The 15,946-nt window shown below is 40.8% G+C and overlaps 2 protein-coding genes across 6 annotated transcripts; both read left to right on the top strand.

Annotated features, from left to right (window-relative positions):
* LOC109834431 (probable calcium-binding protein CML35) lies at positions 7,796-8,680 on the top strand. Its single transcript, XM_020402448.1, has one exon. The coding sequence runs from the start codon at positions 7,829-7,831 to the stop codon at positions 8,285-8,287; it is 459 nt and encodes a 152-aa protein (XP_020258037.1). The 5' UTR covers positions 7,796-7,828; the 3' UTR covers positions 8,288-8,680.
* On the top strand, positions 11,620-15,435 carry LOC109834430 (pentatricopeptide repeat-containing protein At3g49710-like). Of its 5 annotated transcripts, none has more exons than XM_020402447.1 (2): positions 11,620-14,031; positions 14,112-15,435. In XM_020402447.1, exon 1 carries the CDS (start codon positions 11,766-11,768, stop codon positions 13,512-13,514), a length of 1,749 nt encoding a protein of 582 aa, XP_020258036.1. In that variant the 5' UTR covers positions 11,620-11,765; the 3' UTR covers positions 13,515-14,031; positions 14,112-15,435. The 5 variants fall into 5 exon arrangements, with proteins under 5 accessions (XP_020258036.1, XP_020258033.1, XP_020258034.1 ...); XM_020402444.1 differs by having other exon boundaries at positions 11,620-14,231; positions 14,381-15,435; XM_020402445.1 differs by having other exon boundaries at positions 11,620-14,231; positions 14,343-15,435.

Below are 15,946 nucleotides of genomic sequence, written 5' to 3'. Positions count from 1 at the left end.
GACCTGGACCCGGAGCCCGACCGGCCCTGATTTTCCGAGCTTTACCCGGGCCCGGCCTGGTCCGGGCCGGGTTCGGGCCCGATGCAATCTAGTACACTCCACATACTAAGTAACTTATATACCTATATGTACAGTGAACCCACATTTCTAAAACTCTCATCAGCTAACCTAAAGGATCCCTACGCTAGACATTTTATATCATGCAAGAAGGTAGAGAGAGAGTTTCAAGATTATATTTCAATTTCTATCTACATATCATAAAAAATGCTTTTACATGCAGGATGTTCTAATAAAATTTACTCCTTAATACTAAGAGAATGACCCATATTTTGTTGGTGTTCAATAAGACATGACAAGATCTAAGTGGCAAAACCTAAATGCTGAGGTGGATGATAGTTGTTTGTACAAATTGATGTAGGTAACGCAACGATTTCTAATGGAGGAGTTAGCATGACTTCTGATGCAGACGTAGAAATGGAGAGGCCGATCGGATATCGTTCTGATACCGACGAGCCCTGACAATAACAGATATTTCACGAGCTTGAATCCACAAGCTCTAAGCTTCTCAAGTTTGAGAACGAAAATAAGGAGAAATTTTCTCTTAATTGAATAATTGAAAAGTTAAAATCTAGATTTACAAAAGGAACTAATATTTATAGCCAACTAACCCTATCCTAACCCTAATCAAAAAGAAACTCTAATCCTAAAAGGAAACAACCAAAATGAAAACTCCTTTCCTATTCTGTTTACCTAGTCGACACGAGGCGTGCCGAGTAGTACTGCTTTTCGTGTCGACTGGATATGAGTCGACTAAGTATGTCGAGTAGTATTGCCCTTCGTGTCGACTGGCATGTGTCGACTAACACCGTCCTTCGTGTCGACTGGGGTGTGTCATTCCGTTCTGTTGATTGGGGTCTCGGCTGGGGTCTCGACTGGGGTCTTGGCTGGGTCTCGTCCTGTCGACTGGGGTCTCGGCTGGGTTGCTTTGACTGGAGTCGTCATCTCGACTCATCGCCTCAAGTCGTTTGTTCGTCTAGGATCGTTTGAGTCGAGTCTCATCTTATCCATTTGTTTAGTTGTCTCGACTGTCGACTCGACTCGAGTTGAGATGTCGAGTCGTCGTCTGCTGATGTCATCTCGATCGTGTAGATCTCTTGTATCAGTCCCTCCTTCTTCAAAACAACTCGTCTCTGAGTTCGCATCACTTGAATACAACTCGATTGAAGGATAATAGTCAGAAATATTCGCCGCGTTGAATGTCTTAGACATAGCCATTCCTTCTGGAAGATCCACAACATATGTATTGTCATTGATCTTTTTGAGAATCTTGAACGTTCCATATCTTTTCGGTTTAAGCTTGTTGTATGTTCCAGACGACATCCGTTCTTTCCGTAAGTAAACCATCACCATGTCTCCTTCATTGAACACCTTGAGTCACCTCTTCTTGTCTGCTCTCACCTTGAACTTTGCATTAGCCTTCTCGAGCTTTGTACGCATTTCCTCCTGAATGTTGAAAGTATTCTCGGTCATTGAACTTGCTGCCTCGCTGAATTTGTTACTTGTCGGCAACTTCAACAAATCTTGGGGATGTCGAGCGGTCTTCATGTAAACAATGGAAAAAGGAGACATACCTATGGAACTATGAACAGTCAAGTTGTAGGAGAATTCAGCTTGAGGTATAGCTTGATCCCACATCTTTGGCTTCTCTCCACATAGGCATCAAATCAAGTTCCCCAAAATCCGATTGACCACTTCCGTTTATCCATCCGTTTGAGGGTGGGCTGTACTAGAATACTTCAATGAAGTATCAAATCATCACCATAAAGTAGTCCAAAAAGTCACCAAGAACCTAGTATCCCTATCCGAAACAATCGAACCAGGAACACCATGTAGCCGAACCACTTCTTGAAAGAATAGCCGTGCAACATGTGGTACATCCGAAGTCTTGCGGTACGGGATGAAGTGAGCCATCTTAGAAAATTGATCCACTACCACAAAGACTGAATCCACACCTCTTTGTGTTCGGGAAAGTCCCAACATAAAGTCCATACTCAAATCTTTCCATATATCCTTGGGTACATGTAGAGGAGTATACAAACCAGTATTCTGCACTTGCCCCTTTACAACTTGGCACACTTGACAACTCCTCACAAGTGTCGCCACATCCTTCCTCAAACTCGGCTAATAGTATCTCTCCTCAAGACTCAAAATAGTTTTTTCTCACCCAAAGTGTCTACCAAGCCCGTCACAATGTAAGTCTCGAACTATCTTTTCCCTCAATGACGTCTTGGGAATACAAAGCCGATTTCCTTTAAACACAAAGCCGTCCATGATAACGAAGTCTCCTGTTGGTTGTCTTGTCGAACACTTTGCCCAAATCTCCTGAAAGTCTTCACCATCAACACAAAATCTCTTTTAAACAGTCAAAAGCAACAACTTCACTTCGGAATACGCTCAACAAGGATACCCGCCGACTCAAAGCATTGGGTACCTTACTGTCGACTCCTAATTTATGTCGCAAAGTAAAATTAAACTGCTCAAAATACGAAGCCCAATGTCCATGCATTTTGTTGATACGCTTTTGATTCTTGAAGTGTTGAAGAGACTGATGATCAGAGTAAATCACGAAGTCGTTAGTAATGGGGTAACTTTCCCAAGTCTTCAAAGAACTATAAACAATATATAATTCCTGCTCATAATTACTCCACTTCTGCGGAGCTTCATTCAACTTCTCGCTCAAGAAAGCAATGAGACGCTTCTCTTGAGAGAGGACTACTCCAATACCTACACCACACGCGTCACATTCAAGCTCAAAGAGCTTGTCAAAATCTAGAAACGCCAATATAGGTGCAGTAGTAATCTTCTCCTTGATAAGGGCAAAAGTTGCATTTGCTTCATCAGTCCACTCGAAAACACCCTTCTTCTTCAAGCAATCCGTCATGGAAGCAACTATAGATCTTAAATTGCGAATGAAACACCGATATAAAGAAGCTAACCCATGAAAGCTTCTTACTTCAGTAGCACTTTTTGGAGTCGGCCAATCCTTGATTGCCTTGACTTTATCATCGTCAACCTGGATCCCCTGCGAGCTTACCATAAACCCCAAGAACACTAGCTGGGTCATCAAGAACACACACTTCTTAAGATTGATGTAAAGTTCATTCTCCTTTAGCACTTGGAAGACTTCTCGGAGATGCAACATATGCTCCTGTTTATCTCGGCTATAGATGAGAATGTCATCAAAGTAGACGACTACAAATCTTCCTAAGAAAGGCTTCAGAATTTGGTTCATCAAACGCATAAAGGTGCTTGGAGCGTTCTACAACCCAAAAGGTATCACTAACCTTTTGTAGAGGCCCTTACTACTCTTGAATGTAGTCTTCCACTCGTCGTCGGGTCGGATTCAGATCTGATGATACCCACTCCTCAAGTCGACCTTCAAAAAGATGCTCGCGCCTCCCTACTGATCCAATATGTCGTCCAGCCACAGGATTAGGAACCTGTAGCGGATTGTAATCTTTTTAATGGCTCTACTATCAACACACATTCACCAACTCCCATCCTTCTTTGGTGTCAACAGGGTCAGAACTACGCATGGACTCATACTCTCTCAGATGTGGCCTTTCTTAATAAGGTCCTCAATGGTGTCCTGTAATATCTTCTTCTCCTACAGGTTCATGCGATAATGAGGGAGATTAGGAAGCACTGAACCAGGAATGAAATCATTGTGGTGCTGGATATCCCTCATGGGAGGAAGACCCGCTGGCAGCTCTTCGGGAATCAATACTTTGAACTCCTTAAGCAGCAATTTCATCTTCTTTGGGACCTCAATGGATGTCTTTATTTCTTTCTTCATAACTAAAGTAAACCTCTGCTTCAACTCTTTTGACTCGGCCAGAAACTCTCCCTTGTTACAAAGAGATATACGTTTGGACTTTTGATCTTTGGGGTGCTTTAGAGAAGGTGGAATAGGTGTAGGATAATCTTCTTATTCATCCACACAAAAGAGTACTTGTTTTTCTTACTACCATGCTTAGCGTTAACATCATACTACCACGGTTGTCCCAACAATACATGACCCGCGTCCATATCCACAACATCACAAGCAACAGAATCGCTATAAGTCTTGCCTAGTGATAGTGGCACGTGACATACTTCGGTCACTTTCATGGATGGACCCTTCTTGATCCATCCGATGGTATAAGGCATAGGCTTGGTCTAGATCAGCAATTTCAAGTGATCCACCAAGGCCTTTGACACTATATTCTCACAGCTTTCATTGTCAATGATGAGGATGCACACCTTGTTGTTGACTGAATACCTAAAAAAGAAGATTTGATGTCGTTGTGATGAATCTAGAGTCTTTTGGACGAACATGAGTCGTTGAACAACACACGACACGTTATCGCCCTCAATCTCGGCAACCTCTTCCTCATACTCTTCGACAGATGTTGTGTGTCCATCTTTTGCCTCTTCATAATCCGCTAGATTGACCTTCTGTCGCTACGGGCACTCGTTGGACTTATGCCCTGGTTGGAGACATCAAAAACACTTCCCTACAGTCGGCTTGGCATACTGATTTGATTGAGTCGTCTGGGTCAGTGGTTGATTTGTTGACTGCTCGGCTGATCGTGGAGGATTAGACCGATCTGTCATCCTTGGCCCTGTCGACTCACCTCTTGCCTTCTCGGCTGAACTTCCCTGATCGGTTCGCCTGAAAGGTGGTGTCTTGGAGGCCAATCTTTTTCTGCCTTGAGAGCCATGTTATAGGCTTCGTCCACAGAGTACACATTGTAGGTGGCCACCTTTTCTTGAATTGAATACTTCAAACCTCTGATATACTTTGCCGTGAGTTTCTCCTCGCTCATAGACAAATCACAATGAGAAGTAAGACGGAAGAACTCTTTGGTATAGGCTCTTACTGATCTAAGTCCTTGACGGTATTGCTCGAACTGGTTGTAGAGAATTTGTTGGTAGTCGGGTGGTAGGAACCTAGCTTGTAGTAATTACTTCATGTGTCACCAAACCCGAACTGGTTGCTTGCCTTGATGTCGTCTTGTGTTTTGAGTCTGATCCCACCATGTCGCAGCTCCTCCTTTAAGACGATATGCCACAAACTTCACCTGGTTTGCTTCGGGAATATTAGCCATCTCAAAAAACTTCTCCACTTCGTAGAGCCAATCCAGGAAAGCCTCTATGTACAGATTTCCACCAAAGGAAGAGAGCTCTACCTTCATCTGGTACTCTTGGTCGTGGTGATGTCTGCTCTATCGGTGATAGTTGCAACGAGGGTTGAAGCCTCTGCCCCGACCTCTCCCATAAGGTCGCCCACCTTCTTCTTCGCTCGAGATGTTATAATATCATGGTTCCTCAAATTGGGCACCATAATCCTCTCCTTCATCACTGGATTCATCATGGAAGGGGGGTTGGTTAGGATGTCATCGATGATGTGGAGGGGGTTGATATGGAGGGGGTTGGTTTAGACGTGGTTGATATGGAGAGGGATGAATTGGAGGGGGTTGGTGATTGTATGAGGGTGGATGTCATGGCTACCTAACTCTAGGTCCGCTTAGGTGAAGACTATCGGTGAAGTTATTCTCATTGTTGAGGTGAAGGGTAAGTCCTTCAATGGCTTATTGAAGATTCTGAAGAGACGCCTCCAACATGGCAAATATTCCATCCATAGAATCCATCCTCACGGAAAGATCATGTAGAGAAAGCTCCTTCTCGTTGTCACCTGCCATTGTTGAGAATGTTGAAGCCGAAGCTCTGATACCACTTGATGCAAATGTATAAAATGGGAGGCCGATCGGATATCATTCCGATGCCGACGAGCCCTGACAATAGCAGGAATTTCACGAGCTTGAATCCACAAGCTCTAAGTTTCTCAAGTTTGAGAACGAAAACAAGGAGAAAAATTCTCTTCATTGAATAATTGAAAAGTTAAAATCTAGATTTACAAAAGGAACTAATATTTATAGCCAACTAACCTTATCCTAACCCTAATAAAAAAGAAACTCTAATCGTAAAAGGAAATAACCAAAACAAAAACTTCTTTCCTATTCTGTTTACCGAGTCGACACGAGGCGTGCCGAGTACTACCGCCTTTCGTGTTGACTGGACATGAGTTGACTAAGTATGTCGAATAGTACTGTCATTCGTGTCGATTGGCATGTGTCGACTAACACCGCCCTTCGTGTCGACTGGGGTGTGTAGTTTCGTCCTGTCGACTGGGGCCTCGGTTGGGTTGCTTTGACTGGAGTGTTAATCTCGACTCGTCGCCTCTAGTCGTTTGTTCTTCTAGGCTGGTTTAAGTCACGTCTCGTCTCGTCCATCTGTTTAGTCATCTCGACTGTCGACTCGACTCGAGTTGAGATGTCGAGTCGTCATCCGCTGATGTCGTCTTGGTCGTGTAGTTCTTCTGTATCAACTTCTCCTTAATTCTTATAACTAGGGGTATCCATTCGGTCCTAAGGCTGAGGTCCAGCTTAGTGTCCGGCCCGAACCCAGCTAGGCCTGAACCCAGCCTAGGCCCGAGATAAGCATAGAAAACCCAGACCGATCGGGCTACTTGCTTGGGCCCGGGCTGCTCTTGGTGAAGCCTCGACCGGTGCTTAGCCGCCCGGTCCGCGTTATGTGCCTGCCCCAGTCCGGTTATATATATATATATATATATATATATTATGTGTGTGTGTGTGTGTGATGTAATTATATTATGATATGGCCATTAATGTGCACATATATATATTTCTAAGTGTGTATGGTTTTTTTTAGGAAAATGGCCATATCTTCGTAGTCGTAAGTGTATATAGTTGTATATATTTAAGTACGCACGTGTATACACACACATACATAAGATATAAGTATATAAATATATATAATGCAGTCATAAGTATACTTATATGTGTATATTATAGAATTGCAATTATATAAGTATATATAAGTACATAAGTATAATTATATAAGTATATTGCATCTATTCTAGTATACATAAAAGTATATCATATTAGTAAAGCGTATAATTGTACTTAAATAAACATAATGTAAGTATGTAACAAATACATATATAACTATATAATACGTATTTATGAATAAGTAATATATGCTTATGTGATTCTCTCTCTCTCTCTCTCTCAAGTTATAACTTATATATATATAATCTAATTTTAAGCAAATTTTTACCAAAAATCAAAAAATAAATAATAAATAAAAATAAAAAACCCCGGGTCAGCCCGGAGCTGCGCCCAGTTCAGCCCGGACCCCGACCCGGATTTCCAAGCCGGCCCGAATGGACATGCCTACTTATGACACTAATAATTGGATGACTTGGGCTCACACCCGAACATATCAAGAGTGTTAGAGCTTGCTCTTGACTAAAAGTCTTCCGATGGTCAAGTAAGTAATCTACAAATAAAAGACGATATAGTTTTAAACTAAATGATTACATGTAAAAATATAAGCTAATTTCTCGTTATCAAATGAGAAACTTAATAGAGAAATCTTGTTTAGACTGTAATGTCATGTAGTTACCGATTATATGTAAAAAAGCCTTGCCATGAAATCGTGGAGCTTGAACTTGAAGGGGGACTAGACTTTGGATTAAAAGGTTAGTTTCCAAACAATAATAATAGCTGAAAAATAGAAATAAAACAAATCAAGTACTCATTCAAGGGAGAAACGTGAAATGAAATTTTAAGGAGAAAAACTGTCCCACCCAAAAACGACTCAAACGAACCTTCCTCTCCCTTTCCCTCCCTTCCCTCCCTTGACCCCCTCTTTAAATACCACCCCTCCATTCTCTCCCTCTCCAACCAAACCAACCAAAACAATGAAGCTCATCAACAACCTCAAACCCAACTTCCTCAAATCCTCCAAAAAAAACAAAACCCAAAAAACCCACAAAACCCCCTCCATTAAATCCACCTCCTCCTCTTCTTCTTCCTCCTCCTCCTCCTCCGACCTCGAACGGGTCCTCCGCTGCCTCGGGCCCTACCCGCCATCCGACGACGAGATCCTTGCTCTCGGGTCTATGAGTATCGACGACATCCTCACCCTCGGATCGTCTGGTATTGAACCTGAAGCCGAACTGAGAGAAACTTTTCGGGTTTTTGATGTCGATGGAGACGGGAAGATATCGGCGGAGGAGCTGATGGGTTTGTTTGGGATGCTTGGGGAGGAGGAATGTGGGATTGAGGAGTGCAGGACGATGATTGAGAGGGTTGATTTTGATGGGGATGGGTTTGTTTGCTTTGAGGATTTTGTGAGGATGATGGGGATGCAGAGATGAGGTTGTGGTGTAATTATTAATGATGGAGATCTAGTGGTTTGTTGAGTTCCTCTTCCCAAGTTTGTTTGGTGATTCGAAAGTGCTTAGCGCATGCATGCTGAGATGACTGTTTGATCCATGACAGTTGAAATCTCCAAATGCTGTCTCGTATTGTTCATGTATGAATCAGAATGATCCGCTCGCATATCAGTTGTTCTAGTAGGATTTGTATTTCTGATGCGATCGGTTATGTTTTTTTTTCCCCCTGGAGGTGCATATCATATCAGAATATTTGAATCACGGGGGTTAAAGGGCAATATATGTTTTTATGCATGACTTAGAACAAGCCCCTTCTCATAAAAGAGGCGTTTTGTTAAGATTTGAGAATATATTGTTGTTTCTGAGAGATGGGTATGATAGAATTATTAGACAAAAGTTCACATTTTTGAGATTTCTTTTGACCAATGTCGCAGCAACAAGGCTGTGAGAAATATTCTAGATATTTTGGGTTGTTGTATGTGTATAATTGAATAGGAAGAAACCATGTGCTTTCACACAGAAAAACTTTTGAACCTCTAAATTTAAAACAAATGCGGAAAAATGTACCTAGGGATGGTGCGGTTCTGGCAAATGCAGTTGTAATTCATGTGTAGCTGCGTCATTGTAGATGCTGAGACTGTTATATGCAGTAATATATAATTGCTGTTTTTTTGGACTTATTCTGTAAATTGATTATTGCAAACTTTAAAAAAAATGCAGTCATAACTTTATTTCTTAGTCATCTTGAAAATCAGCTGAAATTGATCTCAAAATCGATTTGTTTCCATAATGTTGATGGTTAATATGATCACACAGTCAGTTGGATCTAGTCTAGGATCGGTTTGTTCATAATTGAAAAGGGTCCGTTTTCTTATCTGACTTTATGTCTAGTTCTTTGAGTTGGGTATCTGAAAGATCTGCACGAATAGAAAATACGTAAGAGGATGGGGTTTGATTCCTCCGTTGTACCTCCGACGATCAAGTTAGCTAATGGCTTAAGTGAGGGTAAAGGAAGAACTATGTGTTCTTATAATTGTGCAGCGTGTGTGTCAGAGGATCAGATTTGTGAACCTTCTCAATGTTAGAATAGTACATGTATTTATACTGAGGAGGCAAGGGCAAACTGGTCACTTCAACCGAGAACAGTAAGGCGGTGGTGAAGCATGGGCTAGCGGCCACGTCGGCACTTTCTTTACAGGTGTCGGCCAACGAGCGGTGGGAAGGTCGCTTCGGCATTAAATAGGGAAAAATTTGACGGCATGACAAAGCCCACGTGGTCCGATGAGTCATGAAGACCATTTGAGGTAGAGCCATGATGACGCATGTCCTACTTTAAATGTGGATGTTGACACGGTGTCATGAAATAGGGGCTCGAGACTAAAATAGTTCTTTAGTTTTGCCGAGAAGTAACGCCCTTTGAGCCAACTTTGTAACTGCCTTACAAGTGGTCGAGTGGGCTCGCAACGAGTTTTTCAATAGAAGGAGGTCGACTAACACTGCCTTTCATGTCGACTAACACCACCTTTCGTGTCGATACTGAGGGGCATCGTCTCGTCATGTCGGCTAAGTTGTCGGCCTTGATTGTCTCTAGTCTCTAAAGAAACTGTAGTGTAGTGTGTCAAAATAAACTTGTCAACTACTTAAAGTTTAAATTACATTTTGGCCAAAATGGAACACCATACCACATAATAAATCGTACGAGTAGATACTTTACTCTATTATGGAGCAGCCCTTTTCTGTCATGCGTCTTGCTTGCATCCACAATTTCCGTGGGTCTAGCATTTGATACGGTGAGCCTGTCGCATTTTGAGCCCCATTAAGCATCCAGAAGTCAAAGCGGATTCTTATAAAGTCCGGAATCAGAAATAAATCCATGGGCTGGGCCGCAGTTGCCAAGACTAATTAAATTAAACTGACCCTTGTTTTCAAACTCCCAGCAGGCAAAGACACGCATGCTCGTTCTTGGATAAATTTCAAACATAGTGACTAAGAAGTTATCCCCCTGTTTCCGGGTCGCGATCATTAAATTTTGAATTAATTTCACAAAACTCTCCCTGAACTTTGGAGGGTTTTGCACATAACCCCCGTGATTTTTTTTTTTAATCTCACGAACTCTCCTGAGCTACGGTGCTCTCACAGAACCCCATAAAATTTTCAACTTTCTCATTGGACCCCTATCTGTACTCAACTAATAATTAAAATCTCTTTGAGGGGGGAAAAACAGTGGTGAGAAAACCCCTTTTTTCTTGAAACGCTTTAAAAACTTGCGATTATTCATAAATTCCATGTTTGCCCTACTTTGAGTGTATTCCACTTTTGTAACAATAATAGGGCTTTATCACCAGATAAATGTTATAAAATTTAGAAAGTCACTCAGTAAATGAAAATACTTATTATATTTTTCAGATTTTTTTTTCTCATGTGAACTCCTTTAGAATATTGTGATTCTACAAAACCGCCTTCAAAGTTTCAATTTGTATAGAAGCCACCTTTAAAAGGGATTCCGAATGTAATTAACCACATTGAACTTTTTTTTAATTTGACTATAATTTCCGATCTATCTTTGAAGAACACGCGTCACATGCTTGACACATGTGTTTTTAAGAGTAATTTTGAAAATTTGAGTCAACATTTCATCAGAAACATGGTCAAGATGGTTGATTACTATCAGAATCCTTTGAAACAGGCTTATGTATAAACTGAATTTTGAGTGTGTTTTTTGTAAAATCACCCCTAATGTTGGGAAAATCACCCACTAAATCAGAGAATAGAGAGACAATCACAAACACAGTATTTACGTGGTTCGATCAAATTGATCTACGTCCATGGCAAAAGGGTATATCACTATATTTCTTTCTCAACATACAACACTCATACAAAATATTGAGAACTCATTAATTTGTTGTGTGGCTTTCACTCTCTTTCTCTTGGCCTGACTCTCACTCTTTTTGCCTCTGCTTCTTCTGATTTCTTTCTCTTCGTTAAGGGAAGAGGCCAGGGGTTTTATAACCTCCTCCCCTGTCAATCAGGCCACTAATCAAGCCAATCAATTCACCATTGTCAACAAAGTTTTCTCTCACTTTGTCAAAAACTGCGGCCACCAATCACGCCTCATGTTTGTTGCCAAACAAAAGAAAACAAAACTGGCCTCTTTATTTGACTAACAATCTCCACCTCGGTGAAGTTTCCCAAAAAACTGAGCCGACACCTGTTCGCGGTGAAAATTACCTTCATTGAATTCATTGTTATCTCAAGTAATTGCTTTTTGGTTACAAAAGCCACCAATCACGCCTCATGTTTGTTGCCAAACAAAAGAAAACAAAACTGGCCTCTTTATTTGACTAACACCTAATCTAAAGGTGGTTTACATAACCCCCCTCCCTAACATTTCTATACAGGAAAGGAGCATTTGACGGTTAGTGGTATCAAAATTCGAAGTTTTAAAGACTTCGAACTTTAGATGTTACAACCGCAAGCCCAAAAGCTACACGCTTCCCTCCTAAAACTCGGCCACCATGGCGATGTCTATCGCTGCAACCTCATCCTGAACTCCTACATCAATGCAGGCTCTTTACCCATTGCCCATCAATTCCTTTCTTCAATCCCTTCACCCAACGTCGTCTCCTTCAACACTCTCCTCTCTGGCCACTTCAAATACCGCCAACCTCACAATGCACTCACCCTGTTTGTCAAAATGCCTCAACGAGACTCCCGGTCTTATAATATCGCCATCTCTGGCCTCTGGAAAAAACAATTACATCGAGAAGCCATCGAACTTTTTATTCGCATGTTGCGCAGTCCGACTAGACCCGATAGATTCACTTACTCTTCGGTGATTTTGTGTTGCGGGTCTGGTATCGCGAGGCAAATGCATGCCCAAGTGATTAAAGTTTATGGAAATTCACGTGATGATATGTTTGTTGCGAATAATCTTGTGAAGATGTATTGTGAATCAGGAGCGGTTGAGGATGGGAGAAAAGTGTTTTCGGAGATGCCCGTTAGAGATTGTGCGTCATGGAACGTTATGATGTCTTGTTATGTTAAGATTGGAAAGGGGGAGTTTTGTCTGAGCTTGTTTATAGAGATGGTTAGAAATGGAGTTGGACTTGATGAGTTCACTTTGGCTATCGTTTTGAGTGAGTTTGCTAATTGCTTGCTAATTTTCGGAGGGTTGCAAGTGCATTGTTTGATTGTGAAAACAGGGTTTTGTTGGGATCAGTTCACTTGCAATGCATTGTTGAATTTATATTCCAAGTGTGGATACAATGTATTGGCAACTAAACTCTTTGAAGAGATGCCTGAAACTGATGCGGTTTCCTGGACTGCATTGATAATGGGGCTAGCATCGAGTGGCCTTGTGAATGATGCTTTCGACGCTTTCTATTGGATGCGGGTTTCACAAGTGAATCCTAATTCTTCTACTTTTGGTAGTCTGATTGGCTCTTGTGCTAGTGCAAATGCAATTGAAAGGGGCAAACAATATCATGCCCTAGCTATAAAGTATAATTTAGAACTTGAAACTGTTGTGGGAAGCGCAATTGTTGATATGTACTCAAAGTCTGGTGCGATGAACGAAGCAATGAAGCTCTTCATGAGCTTGCCGATAAGAGACCTAATTTCTTGGAATGGTATGATATGTGGGCTAGCTCATAATGGAGAAGCTACAAAGGCTTTAGATATTTTCGATGAGATGGTTAGATTGCATCAGGGTACTGTAACCCCGAACAATATCACCTTTGTTGGTGTTTTGACTGCATGTAGTCATGGTGGATTAGTTCATAGGGGTTTTTTGTACTTCAATGATATGGTACACAAATATCTTATTAAGCCTCAAGCTGAACATTATGCTTGTATTATTGATCTATTGGCTCGAGCTGGACAGTTAGAACAAGCAGAGACTCTTATTCGTTCTCTGCCTTTTGAACCTGATGTTGTTATGTTAAGTGCTTTGCTAGGAGCTTGTAGAAAACACGGGGATTTAGTTATGGCAAAGAGAATTGCACAACAGCTTGCTACAAGTGAGCCGAAGAGTTCTTCTAGTTATGTGATGCTTGCTAATATGTATTCTGATGAGGGGGAGTGGATTGATGCGATGGATGTTAGGGAAATGATGTGTGAGACTGTGGCTTCGAAAGTTGCAGCAAGTAGCTGGATTGAAACTAGAGGTAGCACACATTCTTTTGCTTCGGGTCATGCTCATCATACATAGCAGAAACTGACCTGTGAAGTTCTGCAGAGACTGCGGTTGGCAATGATTGATGAGAGGTATAAGTGTGGTAGTCAATAATTTTGGAGAGTAGATGATAGTAGACTTGGGATTTAAAATGTCTTTAGAAAGCAATGCAGACGAAGTCATGTCACATTGTTCAATATCATAATTTCAAGCCTGTTATGTGGCTGCCTCTGGAACAAATCCTTGATACAAGTTCGTTGGTAGCAATATGCAGAACATGGCAGGTTCAGCAGCTTGTTACTCCAAATGTCATTGAATTCTGATCATTCAGTGTCAGGAAAGAGTAACAGATCAACTGTGGGAATTACTAGCTGAAGCATAAGTAGTGTACAAAATGCGGAAGTTTTGGGATGCAAGAAGCTTGTTTCTTCTTGATAATCTATGAATGATAATTTTCTGCTGAATTCATGTCAAATCCAGGCCAAGCTGATGTGCAATCAGGGAGTTGATATCAACAAATTTGTTATTCGAGTATATTCAGCATAGATGAAGAGTTCTTGCTCTCTGTTAACTCCCCTTTCATAATACACAGCAAAAGACTTGCAGGAATCAGAATATCTCACATGTTTTCAGGGAAATAATAAAGGAGTTTATGAAGGTGGGAAATGTGAAAGTCATGTTAGCTTCATCAGATGTCTTGGCCGGTACAGAAGGCTGGCATGCATTGAAGGAAAAGGAGAAGGCCATCTCAAGGTACTGACTGTTTCACTTCTTATATCTTCCTGTTTGCTTATACTTTTAAATTAATGATCCTTTACATCCAGTAACAGATTATCAATTTTCAACAATAAAATTACTCAGCAGAAAACCTGCAGAAATCTGAGTGTCGCACATGTTTTTAGGGAAATAATGAAGCTCTTGAAGAAGGTGGAAAATGTGGCAACCATCTCAAGGTTCTATTTCTTTCTACTTGTTTTATCATGTTGTTAGCTTGTACTGAAGACAAGGTTTGAAGTAATCACATGGAGGAAACAAATTATTAATTTTCCAACAAGAATTTATTTAGGTTTGGAAATTATTTTCCAAAATTTCATGTGTCTACATGTGCTACCTTTGACTTTTAACACTACATATTAGTTAGAAAGCAGTGAATTTTGCATCGAGAATATCATTATATGAGAAATAAAAGAATCATAAAGAAGTCGTAAAGCTCTTGCATGTGACCTCGAGGATTGATGCCTACTTGTTTCAGTGATTTTTTGTATGATATGCAGGACACTTTCCCAATCCAAAAGTTAGTCTGTTTAGAACCAGAAGAATTTATGCCCACAGCTTAGGACCTGAATATAGCCGATCCATTATTGTTCAATTTTGGCTGACTTAACTGACTCTTTTTAATGTTAGTCTTTAGTCATCCGAGAAACTGCATGTACACAAAATGTCGTGTTCCAATAAAAAACTTAAGGTACAGGAGTTTTGCTTAACATTCAACATTTTGTTACTCTAGAATATTGACAGCTGAGCACAACCATTTTTATTTATTTCTTACTGGAAACACACTCCTCAGTAATTCCTTACTGTTGCTACGAGAAAATCTGCGAATAAACAATCATAGCTTTAATGAATCTGAATGGGGATTTTGTGGAAGTATTCTTAAGTATCACAATCCCTTTATTACAGAAAGATATTGTCAGTCGCACAATATATCATGTTGTAAAGTTGGCTATGCGTTGTTTGTTATATACCTTCTCTATGTTCTTATACTGACTTTGCATCTATAAGGCATTTGTTGTATTCTTATTAATTTGCCATATTTTTCTAGCAGGACATCCTCTAAGACTCTTCATTTGCCTTTCACAGTTGTGTCTGTTTGGGTGGAAAGTTGATATTTCCATTGTGCAACTTATTACAGCTTTAGTCGTTACAATAAATTTAAAAGTCTGATTTTTTTATAAGATTTCCCCACAATAAAACAAAGAAAATTACAACTCTTTTCAAACAAACGCAACAGATATTTATCTACCGCTGCTTGCGTGGGATCTTTGCCTATGCCGGGGACGTTAATATCCACGGACTACCAAGCGATCAGATCAATCCGGAGTTTCATTGATTCGCGAAGAAATCAAGAAACCGAAGTAATTATCTCGGTAACAGCGAGATAACCACTCTTTTCGAGATCGCAGCTAGGTACGATCTCAAGGGAAGGAACCGGGCTATGGATCTGACGAACTCTCCTTCTTTATGACGAAGAACTCGGTCTGATCTCCTCCTCCTCTCTGAAATTTGTGCTCCTCGGTCTCTGATTTAGCAGGGCTTCGTCAAGGCTCGAGAATTTTAGATTTGTACAAATGAAGGCCCTAGGGTTGTATTTATAGGCTTTAGGAACCCTATTTTCGGATAAGAACAAAAGATTTAATCTTATCCTCAGTTGTAACCACTTTATCACGTTCTTGGATGATATTAGATCA

This window comes from Asparagus officinalis, chromosome 3 (assembly GCF_001876935.1).
Source record: "Asparagus officinalis chromosome 3, Aspof.V1, whole genome shotgun sequence".
NCBI lineage: Eukaryota > Viridiplantae > Streptophyta > Magnoliopsida > Asparagales > Asparagaceae > Asparagus > Asparagus officinalis.
Note: the sequence above shows the minus strand (reverse complement) of the source record. Positions and strands in the feature narration are given on the sequence as shown.

What these genes read in the sequence shown, in the direction of transcription:
- LOC109834431 (XM_020402448.1), top strand. Translation starts at nt 7,829, where the DNA reads ATGAAGCTCATCAACAACCTCAAACCCAACTTCCTCAAATCCTCCAAA.
- LOC109834430 (XM_020402447.1), top strand. Translation starts at nt 11,766, where the DNA reads ATGTTACAACCGCAAGCCCAAAAGCTACACGCTTCCCTCCTAAAACTC.